The following is a 22,572-nucleotide window of genomic DNA, read 5'->3' on the forward strand; positions in this document are numbered from 1 at the left end:
TTCACTCCTTCTTCCCCCACGTTAGTGACTTGTAGCTGTCCAACAGAATGTCTTGTATTCTGCTTCCTTGTGGTGGGGAAGATGACTCTCTATACTTGATTTGATTTGGGTTCAAGATTTTTGGCAATAATTCTTGTGAACTTCATGTTATATCACCTTAAGAAGCATACCATATCTGGTTTTCCCATTTTTAGTGATAAGATTGATTAGTTCCTCAGGACTGCAAAAATGATTTTTAAATTGTCACTTTTTTTCACACCTTTTATCTAAACTTCTGTAAAACAGTATATTCCCTTATCAATTAGGACTAACTGGTTACCATTAAATATGGTTTGCAGAGGAAATGGGAGCTATATTTTAAAGGAGAAAACCAATTTTACCTATAGAAGGGAGACCAAGGCCGAGCACGGTGGCTCATGCCCTTAATCCCAGCACTTTGGGAGGCCGAGGTGGGCAGATCATGAGGTCAAGAGATTGAGACCATCCTGGCCAACATGGTGAAACCCTGTCTCTACCAAATATACAACAATTAGCTGGGTGTGGTGGCGTGCACCTGTAGTCCCAGCTACTTGGGAGGCTGAGGCGGGAGAATCGCTTGAGCCTGGGAGGCAGAGGTTGTAGTGAGCAGAGATTGCACCACTGCACTCTAGCCTGGCGACAGAGTGAGACTCCATCTCAAAAAAAAAGAAAAAAGGAAAAAAAAAAAGAAGGGAGACCAAGATGCTTAAGATGCTTAAGGGGTCTAGAACAAACATCACATGAAATAGTTGGAGATATGGAAGTATTTAGCATGCAGATAAGACGGCAGAGAGGTTTGAGGAAAGAAGGAGAAGCCAAGGAATGACAACTGTCTGCAGATATTTTAGGGGTCATCATGTGGAAGAGGGACTAGCTTTTACAATTTTACAATGTCTTCTTACAAAGAATAGAGAACTGGGATAGAAGGTAACAAAATCGATTTTAGATTCATATAAGTAATATTAAATTCCCTATAACTGGATAGTCTAGTCTAGTCTGTTTTCTAATTATTTTATGGAGTGTTGAGGTTTGATCGAAGTGCCTCGATAGGAAGTAAAAGACAGACTGCCCAGACAGGGATGACAAATAAATCTACATAGAATTTTCCTCTGACAGTCAGTTCCCAGTTGACATGAAGTTTAGAAACCACTGAAATAGAAAGTTATGCAACGTGGGTCCTGGTTGCCCTACTTCTTACCCTGTTACTTTACCGAGAAACTATGGGATTATACTTTCTCTTTCCTCATAATTAACTAATTAAAAAGCCCTTGCTATTCTATACTCATTCTACTTCTTTCCATATCCTTTTTCACTGCCCAAGTTCAGACTGTGAACACCACTGACCTAGATCATTACAATGACCTCCCAGTTGCTCTCCCTACAGTAGTTTTGTCTTACTCCAGTTCATTTTCCTCCTTACAGTAAACATTATAAACCTTAGATCTAATAATACCTACCTTAAAACACTAGACTTAAAGTCTAAAATTATCAATATTATCTACAAGACTCATATCCTCTTTCACTTTCCATGTCCCAGTCACTCTAACATTCTTCCAATTCCCTGAGTGTGTCATGTTCTGCCTTGTCTATATGGGCCTTTGCACTACTGTTCCTTCCACCTGAAAATCCATCCCCTCTTAACTTAGATAATCTCCACTTATTCTCCTGGTTTTAATTTAAATGATACAGAAATCTCTGATTGTTCAGACTATAATAGGTTTTTGTTATACGCTCTCACAGTAATGTATACTACTTTTTGGTACACATAACAGGAACAATTCATTATGTATGTAATTATTTATTTAATGCCTGAGCAGAAACCATGTCTTTTTAATTTGCCACTGCAACCCAGCATTCTCATATAAGGTACATTTTAGACACTTAGTATTTATTTGCTGAACAAATACTTCCTAATATGGACTCAAATACTAAAAACAGAGATGTAAACTCCAAAGACCTTTGATAATGGAATGGTACCTGCTGTGGCATTTTCAAGGTGATTCCATTCTCTGTACTCACTGATGTCAGAGTGACAGATACCACCAGGAAAGGGTGAGGAATGTAGCGTGACATGGAAACCTCCTGAAGAACTTGAATACCAGCAGTAGTATTTGGACTGTAAAACCAAAAGAAACCCACATACCTCAACAACAATGCTAATAAGATTTTCTTTCTTTTCCACTAGTAATAGTATTAGATTTCATGCTTATGGAAGACTCAGATGTCTTACTAACTATCATCTTTCTCTCCATATATCTTCGATCAGGAAGTTGGCAAGGTTGAGGGGAACCACAGAACATATATGGGGATGAGAGAGAAAGAAAGGGAGTAACAAATAGGAGGGAAGACGAAAACTAGGGAAGAAGCTATAAGAATACAAATATTTAAGGGGAAAAAACTAGTGGGTTGAGAAAGAATGATGGTTCAATCATTGAGGCTAGTGAGATGTCTTAATTTTTATCTTGCATTACTCCTCAATCACTGTGCTGTTTCAGTAAATACATTGTATTTACTGAAGTAAATTCTATTTACTCAGTAGAGTAAATAGAACTCAAGAGGTGTGGTCTAAATATGTTGCAAGTAGACCAGATGCCAATACAAATATAAGGCAACGTGCAGCAGCAACAACACTGCTGATTTTTTACTGCCCCAGACTACAGCCATCTAGCTCAGTGGAAATATAAGTCAGTTTGCTAAGGACATGCTTCCTACAGTCTTAAAGTTGCAGAACTCCTTCAAATTCCCACCAAGTATTGAGAGCACCAGGAGAGTCAGTAACCATTTATTTTTACGGTTGTGAAAAAAATTTAGTATCTAAGGGTTTACCTCATCCCAAACTAGATTTTTTTCAAATGACTCCAGGAAGATAAGCTAAAGAAGTTAGTGTAGGATATTTCTTTTTTCTTAGCTATTATATCAATATCACTAATTAAAACTCCTTGCTTTTTATTTTACCTCTAACAAAAACAAGATTGAATATAAAAGTGGAATAACTGTTTTGAGAAAACAAAAACTACAAAAGAGAAACGTGGTAAATAGGAGCAAAAAGTGACTTCTCATATGCCAGATACTTACCCATCAGATTTTCTTTCAATACTGTAAAGGCATATTGAACAGTCTGCTCTAAATACTATTACCATGTCCTGGAAGACACTAAGCAGTAATGTTTCTGCTTGTGCTTTGGTGACATGAGCAAAGGCATTGTCCAGATTTGATGTTCGCAAATATACTCTAAGCTGAAGAAAACAAAAATAAAGAAAATTATAAAAACAAGATAACTACTAGGGATGACCAAATACTTTAAACATGCTATTTTTATCTTCTGACTTTTTTTTTTTTAGTAACAGGAGTTAAAAGAACTATCTAAGCTTTAACAATAAATGGATTATGTTTACATATTTTTGCAGACTAGGCTCATTCTATGAGTAAGCAAAAAACGAAGTGATCAAAACTGAATGTACTATTATAAAATATTCCTGTTAGACCTGCTTTATTTATTTATTTATTTATTTATTTAAAGACAGGGTCTCACTCTGTTGCCCAGGCTGGAGTGCAGTGGGCATGATCTCGGCTCACTGCACCCTCCACCTTCCGGGTTCAAGCAATTCTGCCACCTCAGCTTCCCAAGTAGCTGGGATTACAGGGGTGTGCCACCACACCTGGCTAATTTTTGCATTTTTAATAGAGATGGGGTTTCACCATGTTGGCCAGGCTGGTCTTGAACTCCTGACCTCAGGTGATCCACCTGCCTCAGCCTCCCAAAGTGCTTGGATTATACGCATGAGCCACCGCACCTGGCCTAGACCTGCAGATTTAGACCTGATACATAATGAGACCAGCTGTTTCTCAAAACAAAAAACCAGATACAGTAGTCTCTCTTATCCATGGCTTTGCTCTCCACAGTTTCAGTTATCTACAGTCAACCATGGTCTGAAAATAGGTGAGTAGAGTATACTAAGATATTCTGAGAGACCACATTCATATAACTTTTATTACGATATACTGTCATAATTGTTTTATTATTAGTCATTATTAATCTCTTACAAATTAAACTTTATCATAGGTATGTATGTATAGGAAAAAAGATAGTGCTATATAGGGTTCAGTACTATTAACAGTTTCAGGCATCCACTGATGGTCTTGGAATGTATCCCCCATAGTTAAGGAGGGGTTACTGTAAATCAGTAACTAAATAAATCTATCTCTGAGGACAGCCATTCTTATATCATGAAATTTTTTGCTTTTAACTCATTTTCAAACTCCATAGAGAATGTCTGACAGCTAAAATTCTTAGAAAAGGTTATCTTAGAAGTCTCAATTGTCACTTAAGAATTTTTTAAAGTAATAACCTGAAAAGAAAATCCCACTACCTAAAAGAAGCTACATTCTTGATTAAAAAATAAAATGTTTTCTTCAGTTTTCACTAGACTGTTTTCTATATAAAATTAAATCATGCTTAATAGCTTTAAAATATAAAAGTCTGTTATTTCTGAGAGAAAAAACTTACCTCTTCTTGACGGTCATTTATGTTGTAACACGCAAGGACCATAAAATCATTCCACCAGGCTAAGCCACCTGTCACGATCATATTTTGCTCCTTAAAATAAAAAATTTTTAAAAAATTTACCTTATGCTACCAGAAATTATAACAAAGTAATATATTTATAAAAATTCTTACCCAGACAAAGCTCAAATTATTATTATTTTTTGAGACAGTCTCACTCTGTCACCCATGCTGGAGTGCAGTGACTCGATCTCAGCTCCCTGCAACCTCCGCCTCCTGGGTTCAAGTAATTCTCATGTCTCAGCCGCCTCCCAAGTAGCTGGGATTACAAGCATGCACCAACACACCTAGCTAATTTTGTATATTTTGTAGGGACAGGGTTTTGCCATGTTGGCCAGGCTGGTCTTGGACTCCCAGCCTCCAGTGATCCGCCTGCTTCAGCCTCCCAAAGTGCTGGGATTACAGGCTTGAGCCACTGCGCCCAGCCAAAGATCAAATTATTTCTGCTCTTACTCTCCCTCTCTCCAGTGATAACTCTGGAGCCTTTATTAATAATGATCCATATCCTATTTATAAAAATAAATATTTCTTTAAGAAGGCAAATATAGCATTAAAAATAACTGGGTGCTACACAGCATCATCATTCTAACACCCATTAGGGCTTAGTGTAAATTCTGGCTTAATCACTTATCAGATGAGTAACTGAATCCTAGTTTGTGTGTGTGTTTACATCAAAAGATGAGTAACAGTAGTGCCTTCACTGGGTTGCTGTGCAGATGAGTAAGATAACATATATGAAAGTGCCTTAAAATGCCTAACACACAATAGGCACCTAGTAAGTACTGATTTCCTTCTCTTCCAACTGCATGCGTATATGTACACACACATACACATACACACACGCACGCTCACTATCCCATATACATCACACACAGAATAGGCAGGGAATGATCTCAAATTCTGTGGAAATCTATTCTGATCACATTAGATAAACTCAAGCTGGAATGTAAGAATAAATCCTCAGGCTAAGGAATTATAGTTACCGATCTTAAAAAGAATTAAAAATAAACCAACTATTTCAACACAAGATCCTTTATCAAATATCAAGTATTTTATCAGAATCAAATCTTACATATTATTCAATATCACTTTTTTATATCTGATTTTCCTTATTTTTAATAAGTAACCAAAATTACTTAGTGATAAACTTTATAGCTATTTCATATTGTAGTTCTCTTATACTTTGAAAAATAGGTTTTTAATCTCAAAAAAGACTAACCTGGGTAATGTTTCCAAAAAGTTTCCATTTTTTGGTGAGTAAAGAGTAATGTGCAAAACCAAACTTGCCAACCACAGCAATATTCTGTCCAAGCTTATCAATAGCTGAAAACTGTTTAAAAAAAAAAATAAGAACTTTTCCTTGCAAACCTATATACTTTATTAGGCATAAAGAGCTTAGTATTGTGTCAGGCAAATAGACTATTAATAAATGTTTGCTAATTAAATATTTTAAAGTCCAAATATTCAGTTATATCTGACAAAATTATAGATGTTAATATACTAGCAATGTTACAATAGATCAAGAGTTTTATTTTTCTCAATACACCCACTGAAGGGCTCTTTCCAGAATGCCTCTTGCAGCAAATGCTAGTCAACAAAAGTTAACACCAACAAAATAACAACTCACCCGTATAGGCCAATTGCTCTCTAGATAGGTGCTGGAAATCTATAGAAAATAACACATCAGTTTGGTAAAACTTATGAAATATATTTAAACTTAAAGCATTAAGTTATCACAATATGAGATTCATCTTCCCGAACAATGTTTAAGGTGCCCCCCTAGTTAGTAGTAGAGCACTTGGAATTTACCATTTGTATATGAATCAATGTTTTACATCTTATGTTTGTTATTTCATGTTTCTAGGCACCAGGCTTTCCTCTCCCTGCCCCTTGCCCCTTATGATGTTTCTGTTTGTTTTAAATATTGAATTCAATAAATACAGACTGACAAGAGATTTTCAGAGAAGGCACCCGTGAGGGCAGCTATGAAATGTGCAGATGAACAGTTTGGGTTTGCTGATATAAACCATTCCAAAACAACCTAATCTAATACAATTACAGCCTCGGAAAAAGTTCTGGTTTTTAATGGAAATATTTTTATTACTTTTACACTTTTCTAATTAAAACAGCAATGCTCAGGCCAGGTGCGGTTGCTCACACCTGTAATCCCAGCACTTTGGGAGGCCGAGGCAGGTGGATCACCTGAGGTCAGGAGTTTGTGACCAGCCTGACCAATATGGCGAAATCACGTCTCTACTAAAAATACGAAACTGTGCATGGTGGTGCATGCCTGTAGTCCCAACTACATGGGAGACTGAGGCAGGACAATCGCTTGAACCCGGGAGGCAGAGGTTGCAGTGAGCCAGGATCGCGCCACTGCACTCCAGCCTGGGCAACAAGAGCGAAACTCTGTCTCAAAAAAAAAAAAAAAAAAAAACTTATAAAATTATACAATATAAAAATTGACAAAATGAAATTCTCTGTTACTTAGGTACAACCACTGGTTAGCTTTTATTCTATCTCTAAACAAACATATATATATGTACATGAAAGAGTGTATGTAAGCTATTATTTTTCTATTGGGGTATTTGACTTACTTATCTACAAGAACTTTTAATATATTACAAATATTAACTCTATCTGCAAGAAAAGGGGTTGATTTTTCCACGTTGTCTGTCTTACATCTTTGAACATGGTGTCTTTGTATCGCCCTAACAACACCTTTCAATTTAAATAATTGACATGGGATATCAATGTAGATAAAGTAAATTTTTGTTTTAATGAGACTGATCTCTCTAGCCTGCTGATTAGTTTTCATGAGCACATGCTGGAGTGGGGTGAGAATTAACAGAACCGAACAAAAAAAGAGTCTTCTGTTCTTGGAATAAGAAAAGCTTCGATTTGTTCAAATTTATTTTTCATTTTACTCTAAGAAAAGTTGTCACATATTTAAAAACTAAATGCCAAATTAAAAAGCTAAGTCAATAGCAATCAAACCCAGTAAGATTGTTTATGTAATGTGAAGACAGAATAAAAATTAAGTAAAAGCAATATGCTCTAAACATCTGTATTAACCTTGATAAAATTTGATAAAACTATTCGTTATACTTATTATCAAGTGCTTTACTTACTAATTATTTGTTATACTTTACTTATTAAGTTGACTTAAGTCAACTTAAAATCCAACTAAATCAATAGCTTAATAAATTAATAAAATTCACTATGGGCCAGGCGCCATGGCTCACGCCTATAATCCCAGCACTTTGGAAGGCTGAGGCAGGCAGATTGCCTGAGGTCAGGAGTTCGAGACCAGCCCGGCCAGCATGGTGAAACCCGTCTCTACTAAAAATACAAAAATTAGCCGGGCGTGATGGCAGGTGCCTGCAATCCCAGCTACTCGGGAAGCTGAGGCAGGAGAATCACTTGAACCCTGGAGGCGGAGATTGCAGTGAGCCGAGATTGCGCCATTGCACTCCAGCCTGGGCAACAGAGCGAGACTCTGTCTCCCTGCCCCCCAGACCCCCAAAAAAATCACTATGATGGGTAAAATTAGTTCAGAATAATGGTACACTTAAGGTAATGATTGGGTGGTGAAATAAAAGTTGAAAGCATTTTCAACTTTTTTCAGCAGTCACTCACAGCAGGAGGATGTACCTGAGTATAACTGTGCCAATCACCCATTGCATTAAAAGGAATCCTCACCTCCCTCAAACCTTGGTGTTTCATGAGTACTTATGAAACATGTGGGTGGGTAATGGAGGAGCTGGGATCTTACTGCAAAAGTGGATTCTAACACAAAGAGTTTCTAATAATGGGAACCAAAGTTAAATCTTATCAAATGATCACACTATGATCAACATCTATAAAACAATTTATTCTTTATTCTATAAAAATCTATGAAATGCTACAAATGATTTATTTTAAAAACTTAAGGTATTAAGTTTAGAATGAAGCTTTATTTTTCATGCAGTTTTGTGTCTAAAGATATTATGTATTTTCTCCAGTAGGTCAACTTTATTGATCTATGTGTCATCTGAACTCTGAGCTCTACCTCTAATGCTTGATAAAAGGGAATGGCAGAAGTAAGGAAGAGGCAGCTGATCAGTGAGAAAAAAAACCGGTCATGAAAGCACACTCAGGGCACTAAAGTCATGCCACATCACTGGAAAACTGAGTGCTAAGGTACAGGAACTCTACCCTTATCTTAGAATGTTTCAGTTTCTCTTAAAGAAACTGAATCTGCCCTCATTTGTTATTATGATTTTTAAATTTTAAAGTAACTCTGCTCAAACTCTGTCTCCTGCCTAGATTAGTTTTGTCTCTAACTAGTGAGACTGTGGGAGCCATCCTCCTAGCCGATTTGTTCTGTGCCAAATACCTGGTACACTTGATACATACTGTAGGAAGACAGCAAATAATTTATGAATGAAAGAGCCTTTAAATACTCTGTTGAAATCCTTAACATAGTGCCTGATACCCTGTAGGTGCTTATTTCCCACATTTTGTGAAGCTTATTCTTTCTAAATAGCCAAGCTAACCATCAAACCAACACCCTCAGAACACTGGATAATAGATTTATGTACCTTTCAGAAGTAAATGTTTATATCATACAAAATACTGAGCATTAAAATAAATGGCAGTCTTAGAAGGAACATGGCCTAAAACTAGGTTTGTGTTTTGTAAAATTTCAATAGTTTGTGCCCCATATGTCAACAAATGACTTCAAAAGTTTTAAAACTAATAGGTAAGAAAAAACTTTTTAAAAAGCACCTTGGCTGGTGCTTACTTTGGCTGGGTGCGGTGGCTCACGCCTGTAATCCCAGTACTTTGGGAGGCTGAGGCAGGTGGATCACGAGGACAGGAGTTTGAGACCAGCCTGGCCAACATGGTGAAACCCTGTCTCTACTAAAAATACAAAAATTAGCCGGGCATGGTGGCAGGTGCCTGTAATCCCAGCTACTTGGGAGGCTGAGACAGCAGAATCGCTTGAACCCTGGAGGTGGAGGTTGCAGTGAGCTGAGATCACGCCACTGCACTCCAGCCTGGGCAACAAAGAACAAAACTCAATCTCAAAAAAAAAAAAAAAAAAAAAGCACCGCCTTTACTGCCAGCTACCAATCCTGCTTCTGACAAGTATGTATTTGTTTTGTGTTAGTTAAAGAAAAATTATAAGTAACATAGAATCTTCCAATCTGGAAGCTAAGGAGTATAAGGTAGCAGGTTTAAACAAACAAACAAAAAACTAGTACTCTAAATGAGAAACAGAACAAGCAGCAGAATTAGTTGGAGTTCATCTAAGCTATACAAGAAGCATACAAAGAATAAATCACGCAAACAAAATCAACTTTGACAGAGGATGTGGTCACTTATCTTAGAAAAAAGGATACTATTGTAGGGCAAATTAAACCAGGCAACTATGTTTCTTCAGGGAGTCATCATACATGGCTAAAAAGCCTAGAACGTAAAAGTTTAGCATTATATAGACACTGTATACTGCCCTATACACCACCACCATAACTGCACTGAATCACGCAGCTGGAGTGCCAGCAAAATATAGGGCAACTCCAAGTACAAACTGCCAAATAGGCAAATTCTAAGTTTTAGCTCAAGGTCAGTAGTGTATTATGTGATTTAATACTCAGTACCTCAGTTTTAAAATACATTAGATTTTTACTTTAACGTAGAGTCATGATAAAGATAAGTCTGCCACTACTCTGCTGGGTGAACTGGACAAGTCATATAACTTCTCTGATCCTCAGTTTCCTCATGTATCAAATCCAGTTGGACTTTATGATCTCTAAGGTCCTTCCAGCTTGAAAAATTCTATGAGCCCATTATAATTGTTCTGGCTGTACAAAACAATTAATGTGGCATTATTTATGTTATTTTTAAGGAAATTGATAAACTAGGTAAACTCAAGTTTTAAAAGTTCATCTGTCTAAATATCTTTAGCTATCTAAAGAACAGAATAACAGTGGAATCTTGCTAGTACCCAAAGTCCTAAAATCAGTGTTAAAATGTTTCTCTTATACGGGGTACTTCATAGATGCTTAAGAATCACAGAATCACTGAGTGTTTGAGCTGGAAGGAAATTGAATTTTTGTTATTGCCTGATCGATTTTTTAGTTCCAGACCTACCTTCTTTGATCCTCTGCTCTACTTGGCTCTCTGGTAACACAGACCTGGCTAGGCAGAACTGGCATTGATGCTAGGTCAGTGTAGAATGAATAGTTCAAAGTATGGGGAAATGAAAATAGCAGAGAAATGGCTATAGGAGAGAAGGGAGCAGTGGAAAATTTTAGTCAAGGAAGTAGCTAGTGCAGTTTTATTTAAAAATTGTTACTAATTATAAAATGGTATGTACATTGTTTGATTCTATGAATTTATTAATGTAAGTTAAGTACATTTTCTTTTAGTGTATACCACATGTCAATGTAGGAGATAATCCTTCAACCTTTCACATGACCATTTTTTGGTCTCTCATTATCTTCACTCAAAGTCAACTGAAAATAACATGGGAGCTGAAGTAGGCTAGTAGGGTAAACATATAGAGAGTCAAAGTAAGGCAAAGAATTATGGAAATAGAAACTGACTAAAAGAAACTAAGAGTGGGCTTTGATTTACCTAAAATATTTTGCTATCAAAAAGGGAAAGAAAACAGTCAGAAGACTGAAATTATGTATGCAAGTTTAAGAAACTTCAACTTACTGGTCTCCCCAAAATAATTTTACTTGGTATCAAAATTCAGAATTAATTTCCATGTTAAATGTCAGTTTATCAGAATTACTGTGAGACACTGTTAATTTAAAAGTGATATCAGAATGAATAAATAATTTGGAATACAATTAGCTAATGAAAGTATTAACAATAAAGCTCTCTACTGATCACAAGTCTGCAATTTGGGTCCAAAGTCACATGATTAACCTCAACATGGCCCCATTAGGACTGTAAGGTCAGCTGTACAGAGTACTAGCTGATGTTGCCACTTTCCATGAGATTATTACACTTTGTTTTGCCTGTGCAAATCTGTAGAGCTAAATTTATATAAAAAAAGAGGCTGAAAGTAAAATAAATAGTTCTCAATGAGAGGGCAAAACATAAACTTCTAGTTCTTGACATTATTAATGGACTTGAAGCAGGTGGGGATACACTCTACGCCAAGTGGAAAGAAAGGAGGGAGAAGACTAGAGGACAAGAACACAGAAAAGCAGAAGAGGGACATGACAAAATGGTTAAAAGGATTCTCAGTTGCCTGAAGTTAACAGATGAAATATTTAATAATCTGTTACAGGTGATATCCTATCAAAGAATAAGTCTCTAGTAATCAGTAACTAAAGATTTACCTGTACAACATGCCAATGCCGATGTCCAAGTAAAGTGCTTAATCCCTGAGACTCTAAACCTCCATCTGCAAATGGGCTCTTTTCTCGACTGGGCTTATGTTCAGAGCGTGTTGAAGAACTCCTGGGATTCTGGGTTTGTGAAGCCTCTCCACAGTTCAAGTACAAGCGATCCTCACCCTGAAGCAACACCTGCTCTTGGTTACTCTAAATGAGGGAAAGAGGAATAAAAGGGCAAAGGAGGAAAACAAATAAAAACAACTCAATATTACGCAGGAGAAAATAACACATCGATTTAGTTTTATTATAGGAAATGTACATATATCTCGATGTTGATTTTCTTCACAGAGGACAAAGACTACACAATAATCTCATGCACTGTTATAATTAGAAAGAATAGTGCTCTTAGTGACTATGAGATTTCAGCTAGAAAGCCAGTGTTCTCAAAGGTGAGTAGACTCATTAACTACTGAAATGAGACAAAGTAGCACCCTACCCTTGTCACCTTTCCATTTTAGTCCAAATGCTGGCTTGACATAAAACTCAAGGGTGCTTTTAAATTATTATTTGGGATAGGGAAGGGGAGGGAGAAATGCTGTCTTCTTTTCTGGGGATCCTTAATCTTCAAGTGGAATAATGGATCTGAGATTCAGGCTAATTTCACATTTTTTCTGGATGTTTGTAAATTTTAATTAGAAATTTGTTGTACCGAATATCCATTAAAAAGCCATTGATGGTAGGTATTAAGATACACATTTCTAACATGTAACATATACCATTACTGTATATTAGCAATATATAATAATATTAGTATACACTATTTCAGATAGAAATACAAGAAGCAGTGTTTGGGGCGGTGTTTCTAAAAGCAAGTCCTCAGACATACTTTCTTCAAGCTGTTTCTTAAAAATTCACAGTTAAATAAGCATGGGGAACACTGTTTTTTATATACCACCTCCTGGATTTTCATGATGCACATCAGCATATTTAAGCCTCTGGAGCCCTACAATCAATCTCTACAATTTTGTTTTACCTTTATTTGACACTTATATGGAAACAAAACTTTTAAAAAATCCTGTGGAACTGCTACTAATATCTCTCATAAGTAGTGCCTGGAGGAACACACTTTGGGAAATGCTATTCAGATAAAGACTAAATTACTCAAATTATTTAAATAAATATATAAACATTGCTTTCCGTCAAATTGCTTATGACCCTTTTAAAAAAATAAGACCAAAGAAACACAACCCATTGAGAAATAAAATTTTGGTATAAATTTAATATAAATTAAAAAGAAACACAAGAATCACAGAAAAGAAGATAATATGCCAATTTTAGAAGTATACACCATACATATGTCATAAAGAAGGGTCTGAACTTCTAACATAAAAGACACTAAAAAATCAGAGCTTTAAATATACTTACCATACAAGGGTTTACAGTGAGTACACTCTTAATAAACTGAAATAACAGGATGCTGGGCTGTTTAACTACACTCCCGAGGTCAGACTCAATTTCAGTGTTTTGAGAACCAAATCTGCTGATTACCCACAGGTGATAGCCTTCTGCACCCCAGCTCTTAGAGAGAAAAGGAGGGAGAAAAAAAGTCAGAGCAATAAAAGGCTTTTGTATCCCTTTCTAGCTTCAATTATTCAAATTCTGAAATAGCCAATGACAGCATTATTAATGATTTGTGAAGGTTGGAGAAACCGTGATAACACAGACAAGAATCACACCTTCAGTTACCTCTTAACTAACTCCAGAGGAAACCACCATCACTGCTCTCTATCTACAAAAGTGAAAACATTACCTACCATTCTTAATGCCAATTGCAGGGTCTTATCCTAAAAATACCTACTGTGCTCTGTAACTTCTCTATTGCTTTAATTTAGCTGCCTCTCAAATACAAAGAAATTCCTTAAAGAAGACACCCCAGGTTACCCAGTAGAAGCCTGGCAAAGAAGCCCCTACAACAGATGCAGTTTTGTATGGAGCAAAAAACATTGGATTGGAAGCTGTGAGACTAGAGTTTTCATTATAGCTTGGCTTTTTGTATATATTACCTTGGCCAAGCTGTCTGGTTTCTCAGGATATAAGTTTTTTCCTCTGTAAAATGAGAAGGTTCAAATAAATTCCTCCAGAACCATTCAGTTTTAATATTCTGTAACTAGACTCCATGATAGTATTTTTAAAGATTAGTGATTCTCAATCTTCAAGCCAAGAAAATGGTAAAGGGGCAGGGGTAGCCCATGAATTGTTGCAAAATTTCAAAAGTTTAATAGAACTTTTATGTTTTCCTATGATAAAGCTGCCTAGGTTTTAACTAAAATGCTTAGATTCTTAGTTTGTGGTTAAAATATCAACTTAGTGAGATGGACAACACTGGTTCTTGCATGCCATTCAGAAGCACTGATTGGTATTTATAGAAATGTGTGGCTGAAAACTTATTTTAAACTATGGAGGTGGGCAAAGACATCAGAAGGGGTCCTTGGTGGTGAAAGGTTGGGAACCACTATTTTAGGCAACCATGGTGGTTTTAATTCTACAAGAAACTCAAGATCAGAAGAATGTCTTCCTCTGTGGAGCAAGAGAGAAGGGAAGCGACAAGCCTCATAGTCACTAATTTAAAAAGGATGGTACGCAGAGGGGCTATAGCAAGAAAAACTTTTTATGTAAAGACAGGGGTTATATCTCTGTTTTCTACAGAAACCCTTGAAAATAGGTAAAAAATAAAAATACAGGTTGAGCCTCCCTAATCCAAAAATCTGAACTGCTCCAATAGCTGAAACTTTTTGAGGGCTGATATGACACCACAGTAAAAAATTCCACACCTGACTTCATGTGATGAGCTGCAGTCAAAATTTTGTTTTATGTACAAAATTATTACAAATTCATTACATTAGCTTCAGTCTGTGTGCATAAGGTATATATAAAACATAAGTGAATTCTGTGTTTAGACTTGAGTCCCATCCCCAATAATGTATTTGCAAATATTCCAAAATCCAAAAAGTTCCAAAATCTGAAACAGTTCTGGTTCCAAGCACTTTGGTTAAGGGATACTCAACCTGTATTGTTTACAACAGTGACTATAATTCTCTTTGACATACATCTATGTAAAGTTTTAAAAATATGCTCAAGGCACTGTATACATATATATAGATATATAGATACAGATATCCTCAAGTAATGCACAAGTGCATGTCCTCCAGGAAAAATGCCCAATGAGCATTTCACCTCATGTTAAAAGCAAGCAGGCCATGAGAAGACACATACAAAAAAGGCCTCATCTGAACAGTCATTATCATCATAAAGATGACAGGGGTTTGCTGGCCACATCTAAACAAAACGCAAATATTGAAAACCAGGCAGCCTTCCAATTAAAAAAAAAAAAAGACTTTCATCAAGCAAGAACTGTATAATGAAGAGTCTGCTGAGACTAAAATAGTTTTGTGATTTTATCAGATCAACATGAGTGAAAAAAGGGGGCCAGCCTGGGCAACATGGCAAGACCACGTCCCTACTAAAAATCAAAAAAAATTAACTGGGTGTGGATAGTGGCGTGCCTAGAGTCTCAGCTACTTGGAAGCTTGAGGCAGGAGGATCACTTAGAGAGGCTGCAGTGAGCTATGATCTGCCACTGCTCTCCAACCTGGGTGACAGCACAAGACCCTGTCTCAAAAAATTAAATAAATAAAAATGAGTGAAAAAAGGGAAGAAAAATCCAAGTTTTTTTAATACCATGCCAGTTTTTTATAGAAAGTACTTACCATAGAGTTGATCTTAAGGGGATCTTTTTTGGTGCCATCAGACCTATAACTGAAACAGAACAGAAACTAAATATAATACAGCCTTCCAATTACATATAATACACATAAAATTTAGTGTTTTTTAAAAAATCAAACGGATTTTGCTCCTTCAAAATAGAAATACATAATAATGCATGAAATACAAAACTGTGGGTTAATACACCTAGGTGTATATATCTCTCAGCCACATTTTCCGAGGTCCAAGTGACTTCTTGCCAGAGTTATGCAGCTTTTAAAGGTGTGCTCATTTCATCAGAACTGAGGTTCAGGGTAGTATATGAAGTGGGCAGAGATACCAACCTACTCCTATCAATCACTGGGCTAACCTACATTAACCCAATGAGATAATGTAACTTTCTACTATTTATGTACATGCCTTACCACCCTCATTAGATTATAAACTACCTAAAAGCAGAACCATGCCTGATTCTGCTCTGTGTCTAACATGCTGTCATATATACAACAGGGGTTCAATAAATAAATACATTTTTATGGAATGAGATGTACATTTTTAAAAAAATGAATGTTCAGAGAATCAGTATATTTGAACAGATTATGAACTTTGCAAATTGTTTTAAGGTAAGAGTCAAGGCAAAAAGGGAAGTTCTGACAAGGTTTTTGTATGCATGCATTGTGAGAAATAATGGAGTTATTTTATCTAAAAATTGTCTTTTTTGACTTACGCAAAATCTCCTCCAAGTGTACAAATCAGCTGTGCCCCAAACACACTCCATAAAGAAAGGCCTCCATATTCCCAGGTCACTATTACAACACTATTGTCAGGAGACCATCTCATCAATTTAACAGCTCCTGTTTTATTCCAAATGTCTGTTAGGAAATAGTGAGAAGAGTTAAAAATAAATAGTTGCTTCAGAAATACTTTTTTTTTTAATACAATCTATATTTTCAAATCTAAATGAGTAGAAAGGTATGACTGCTTCAAAAAATAAATCCTGCTCATTTAGGACTACTTAAAATTAGTAAGGCCATTAGTTTTGTCCTGATCTAAGCAGAACAAACTCAGTGCACAGGTGATTTGTAAGAAGTGAAAGCTGTTTCTAGTCACTATTAGCTTGATTAACTTATAGCTGTGTAATCTTAAAAGTCTTTGGCTTTGTATAAATCAGTTTCTGTAAAACAAGGATAAGGTTACAGTAAAAGCTGTCTTTAGAAAAAAACATATGCAGGCCTTAAAAAAAGCTACACAGTAAGAATGATTAAAAAAAGTAAGGAGCAAATTTCTATTTCTGGAAGTACAGCAAATGACACCCTGAATGACTTCCACACTGAAAAAAACAAAGATGTTGAATAGAATACTTAAATCCTCAAAACAATCAAAAATACTGAGACAAAGTGCTTGTTCCCTGAGTTTTTCTGCCAAACCCTGGAGACCTTGACTTCTACCTCTGATGATTCACAGCATGTTAGGAACAGGAGATAAAGCTCAGAGCTTGCCCAAGACAGGTAATCTAACAAAAGATACCCATGTAAAGCTGGGACTACAATAGACTATATCCATGGTATAAGAGAGAATGAGAAAAAAGCCTCTGCCATGTAGGAAAAGAATTAGCAAGGAACACTTTCATGTTTCATCAGTGGAAGTGAATGGAAAATAACACTCCCTTGATAATCTGAAGCCACAAACCCTCACTCTGATTTGTAATTTGTGCAATTTAATGTGGTTCAAACAGAGAAAACAATGCAAAGGGTTACAGACTGATGTAGTGCTCCCAAGTGACCAGCGGAAGCAAAGACATTTAAATCCTCTCTGGAAAAACTCAAATGTTATCCAGTTCTCAAAGCGCTACACACACAAAAAAATACGCTTCAAGAAAAACAATCGGCTCTCAGTCAAAAACCCTAAAATACATACACAAATGAGCAAGAACCCAAAGAATCAAGACATGGCAGAAACAGACTCAGAAAGGCTTCAGATTTTGGGATTAACAGACACAGAATATAAAATAACTGCTTTTTATAGCCAATGAAATAAAGGAGAAGACTCAAACAAGGAGCAGGATGCATACAGATTGGAAAAAGAGCTAAAGAAGCCTTTAAATAATAAAAAATACAATAACTGAAATTAAGAACTTGATGGACAGATCAAACAACATATTAGGCATAACTGGAGAGGATCAGCAAACCCAGATGGAGAAAAAATTTCTAGAATGCAGTCTAGAGAAACAAAATTAAAAAAAATTTAAAGTTAGGTTAAGAAACATGGAAAAAAGTATAACGTATATCTGAGTTCCAGAAAATAGATTAGGGGAGAGGAATATTTAGAAAGATTGGTTGAGAATTTTCCAGCAATAGTTCAAAGATGTAAATCTTCATCCAGCAAGCCTGAGTCTCAAGCAGGATTTGAAAAACAAACAAAATTCTTCACCTTCCACATCACAGTGAAACTGCAGAAAGCCAAAAACAAAGACAAGATCTGAAAGGTAGCTATAAAGACCAATCTCTTGAAAAGAGAAGACAACTTGACAGATGACCTCCCAATAGCTGCAATGGAAATCCAATGACACTGGAACAAATTCTTCAATGTATAAAAAGAAAATAACTGCCAATCCAAATCAGCATACCAAGTTAAACTATAATTAAATCACACGGGCAAAATAAGTACATTTCAGACTCCCCCAAAGTAGAGTTTACCTTCAAAAAACTTCATTAAAAGTAATTCCAAGGGATGTATGGTCTCTTGCCAGGCAAGAGACCAGAAAATGGTCTCAAGAAGAAGGTATGAGTTGGTAAAAGATATGGTGGGCAAAAATACTGGTATAAATGTGGGTAACACTAAGTCAACATGAATAGTTAAATATCCTAATTGTGATGGTTAACACTGAGTGTCAACTTGACTGAATTGAAGGATACAAAGTATTAATCCTGGGTGTGTCTGTGAGGGTGCTGCCAAAGGAGATTAACATTTGAGTCAGTGGGCTGGGAAAGGCAGACCCACCCTTAATCTGGGTGGGCACAATCTAATCAGCTGCCAGTGAGACTAGAATATAAGCAGGCAGAAAAATGTGAAAATAGAGACGGGCCTAGCCCGCCAGCCTACATCTCGTGTGCTGGATGCTTCCTGCCCTCAAACATCAGACTCCAAGTTCTTCAGTTTTGGAACTCGGACTGGCTCTCCTTCCTCCTCAGCCTGCAGATGGCCTATTGTGGGACCTTGTGATCATGTGATCATTTATTAATACTTAATAAACTCCCCTTTATAAATATGTATGTATCTATTCTATTAGTTCTGTCCCCTAGAGAACCTTACTAATACAGATATTGGTACCAGGAGTGATTCTAGAGGAACAGAATATTAAGGATAGAGTTCCTTCATTGGTTTTGGGGTTTCTAGAGTTGGCTGCCTAATATCATTAGACCCCAAAATGCTAAGGACTCTATTTCTAATAGTATGCACTGATAGTCCTTGACATGAACTGTTTATATAGAGTTATGCAAAATAAATGAATTTGGCACTCCTGATTCATTGCTTATGAGATGCAAGGAGTTTAGTGACTCTATACATAACACCTTTGACCATATGTGGAGAATCAAGGAACATAATGAAGCTAGTTGGTTACTCCTAAGTTCAGTGAACAAGGTGATAAAAGAAAATGATGAACTCAAGGATTCTATCTCCCAGAAGCAGATACTGAGCCTCAAATCTGCTAAGATTGCCCTGAGTGAGGGTCTTATCTCCTATACAGAAAGAGCTAAAATTGTGGAAACATAGAGACAAACTCTTATCATTTGAGTGGCTGATCTACAACAAAAGGTGCATGCACAGCCTCACCAGGTGTCTACTGTTAAAGTGAAGGCATTGATTGGAAAAGAATGGGACCCTGCAACTTGGAAAGGGGATGTGTGGGAGGACCCTGATGAAGCTAGATTCAATGAGTTTGTAAACTCTGGTGAACCTTTTTTTTGCCAGAAGAAACAGCTTTCCCCATCCCCAATAGTGGCAACATCCCCTCCTGGACCCATGCTGCCATTAGCCCTTCCACCTTTGTCTGAGGAGATAAACCCTGTGCTGCCTGAGGCAACAGTGATGCCCTCCCCTGAGGCAGTTGCCAGGCAAGATAACGTTGATTCTCCTCAGGAGCCACCCCCAACAACTCTGTTTGCTTCTAGACCTATAAATAAAGTCCTGGCAGGCCTCTAGAGGTGAGGTTGAGAGTATGACCCATGAGGAGGTGCACTATGGGAACTGCTTGAGTTTTCTAATTTACATAAACAGAAATCTGGAGAACAGGCACGGGAATGGATATTAAGGGTGTGGGATAATGATGGAAGGAACACAGAGTTGGATCAGGCTGAATTTATTGATTTGGGTCCACTAAGTAGGGACTCTGCATTTAAAGCTGTAGCTCAGGGAGTTAAAAAAGGTTCTAATAGTTTATTTGCGTGGTTAGCTGAAATATGGATTAAAAGATGGCCCACTGTGAGTGAGCTGGAAATGCCTGATCTCCCTTGGTTTAATGTAGAGGAAAGGATCCAAAGGCTTAGGGAGATTCAGAAGGTGGAGTGGATTAGTCACTTTAGACCTACTCATCCCAGCTGGGAGGGTCCAGAAGATATACCCTTGACTGATGCCTTGCAAAACAGATTTGTAAGGGCAGCAGCTACATCTTTGAAGAACCCTATAATTGCACTTCTCTGTATGTCAGATCTAACAGTGGGAACCTCAGTCACTCAACTACAAAATTTAAATACAAAATGGGAATAACTGGATCCAGAGGCAGCAGGGGCCAAGTGGCAGCAATCAACTATCAAAGGCAAGGTGGGCATAGCTACTGTAATGGACAGCAGAAGCAAAGCGGCAATCAGAATAGTCTGACTTGTGTAGAACTCGGGCATTGGCTACTTAATTATGGTGTTCCTGGAAATGAAATTCATAGGAAGCCTACTGCATTCCCACTTAATTTATACAAGCAGAAAACTTCAAGGTCGAATGGACAAAATACTAATTTGAATTATTAAAACAGAATCACGGCCCCTCAATCAATTTCCAGACTTGAGCCAGTTTACATACCCAGAGCCCCAATATTTGACCTATTGCATGACATGTACTGTTTAACTTAAAATCAGCATCTGCTACACATGGCAATACCAGTACATTAAAAATGTTTAAAAAAAAAAAAAAGACTCACCAGGATACTGTTTTGCTGTTAGCTCTAATTTATGAGATAACAGCATGGCTCCAGTGCTGTTATCTATTGTATAGACCTGCACAGAACCACTGTGAAAACAACAACAAAAAACTTTTAGTGAAAAAAGACAAATACAAATAGAAAAAGCATTATAGAACTCTTCTGTTTTGCTGGTGGGAGTGTAAACTAGAACAAAACCACTTTGTCAATAAGTTGCAGTCATCTGATAAATTTGAAAAAAGGCATATTCTAATCTAGCAATTTCACTTCCAGATAGATCCCAGAAATTATTGTCTAATGTTTACTAGAGATATGTACAATGTCCATTGTACTATTGTGATAATTTTTAAAAAAGGAAATGACCTATCTAGCAACATGAGGAAAAAAATGAACTTTTATTTGGCTATAGTACATATGGTGTAGCAATATTATACCATACAGCACTGAAAATGAATGAACTTTAGCCACATGGATAGCGAATACAGTTAACCCTTGAACAACATGGATCTGAACTGCATGGGCCCACTTATACGTGTATTTTCTTCTGCCTCTGCCACTCCTGACATACCTCCTTTTCCTCTTCCTCAAGCCTACTCAACATGAACACAGTGACAATGAAGACCTTTAAGATGATCCACTTCCACTTAATCAATAGTAAGTACTTAATTTCTTCCTTATAATTTTCTTAATTTTTCTCTAGCTTACTTTATTGTAAGAATACAATATATAATATTAATATATATTAACATAAAAAGTATGTGTTAATTGACTATATTGTCAGTAAGGTTTCCAGTCAATAGTATGCTATTAGTAGTTAAAAGTCTTGGGCGACTCAAAAGTTACACGTAAATTTTTCAACTGTGTTGGGGGGTTGGTACCTCTAACCCCTGGGCTGTTCAACGGTCAACAGTATATACGTTTAAGATATAAAATATATGTATACACACACGTGTGTGTGTAAAAGCATAGCAAATATAAACATACATATTTGATATATATAGTAGATATACAGTATTAATAGTAAATATATTTGTGGTAAAAATACAACAAAGAGTTAATGTATACAAATTTCATATTAGTGATACTCTGATGGAGAAAGGGGAGTATCAAAGAAGAGGGGTAAACAGGAGGCTTCATCAGCACTGGTGATGTATTATTTCTTACGTTGGATGGTAATTTATAAACATTGTATTTTTAAAATATATATGCTTTTTTGTGTATATGGTATATATAATTACTTAATTTAAAACATCTTTACAAGGGTCAAATTTATGAAGGGCCTAAAGCCAAAAGTAAAATCTCTGTAATACTTCTAAGCTACATTTCAAAATTGAACTACAATGATAACAGAAAAGTCTCATTTCTGCTCATGGTATATTCTCAATTCAAAAATTTAATCCACATTCAGCATTTGAAAATGAGGCTCCTGCTTTACATTACTTATGCAACACTTGCAGTGAGAAAAAGAAACAAATGTTGTTCTTAAAGGTACTTTTTAATCTAAGAATGCTTTTGCACATAATAGGATGACACTGGTTTATGACTGCCAGATTGTTTTTTTTTTGGTGGTAGGAGAATCAGACGGTTTCTTCACAGCAGCTTTGATCCATTCCCATCCAGGTCCTACCTCTTTTCAAGTATTAGAACTGGGACTAACTAAAAGACCTGCAATAGTAGGCTCCTTAAAGTTGTCCCAC

At 36.5% G+C, this 22,572-nt stretch overlaps 1 protein-coding gene across 8 annotated transcripts in view; it reads right to left on the minus strand.

Annotated features, from left to right (window-relative positions):
• Nucleotides 1–22,572, minus strand: part of RIC1 (RIC1 homolog, RAB6A GEF complex partner 1) — a 181,886-nt gene that overhangs the window by 53,505 nt on the left and 105,809 nt on the right. For 7 of the 8 annotated variants that reach the window (XR_008504533.2, XR_010123300.1, XR_010123301.1 and 4 more), the window contains exons 8-17: nt 20,876–20,964; nt 16,412–16,556; nt 15,690–15,738; nt 13,348–13,500; nt 11,926–12,129; nt 6,210–6,248; nt 5,802–5,912; nt 4,526–4,615; nt 3,094–3,254; nt 1,996–2,134 (exon numbers count right to left, since the gene is read on the minus strand). Coding sequence is in view for 4 of the 8 variants with exons in the window: in XM_054500832.2 (XP_054356807.1) it covers nt 1,996–2,134; nt 3,094–3,254; nt 4,526–4,615; nt 5,802–5,912; nt 6,210–6,248; nt 11,926–12,129; nt 13,348–13,500; nt 15,690–15,738; nt 16,412–16,556; nt 20,876–20,964 (1,180 nt within the window). In the remaining 4 variants the exon portion in view is untranslated. The remainder of the gene's footprint in view (nt 1–1,995; nt 2,135–3,093; nt 3,255–4,525; nt 4,616–5,801; nt 5,913–6,209; nt 6,249–11,925; nt 12,130–13,347; nt 13,501–15,689; nt 15,739–16,411; nt 16,557–20,875; nt 20,965–22,572) is intronic. The other variant, XM_054500834.2, reaches the window with a different exon arrangement.

Source organism: Pongo pygmaeus, chromosome 13 (genome assembly GCF_028885625.2).
Source record: "Pongo pygmaeus isolate AG05252 chromosome 13, NHGRI_mPonPyg2-v2.0_pri, whole genome shotgun sequence".
Lineage (NCBI taxonomy): Eukaryota > Metazoa > Chordata > Mammalia > Primates > Hominidae > Pongo > Pongo pygmaeus.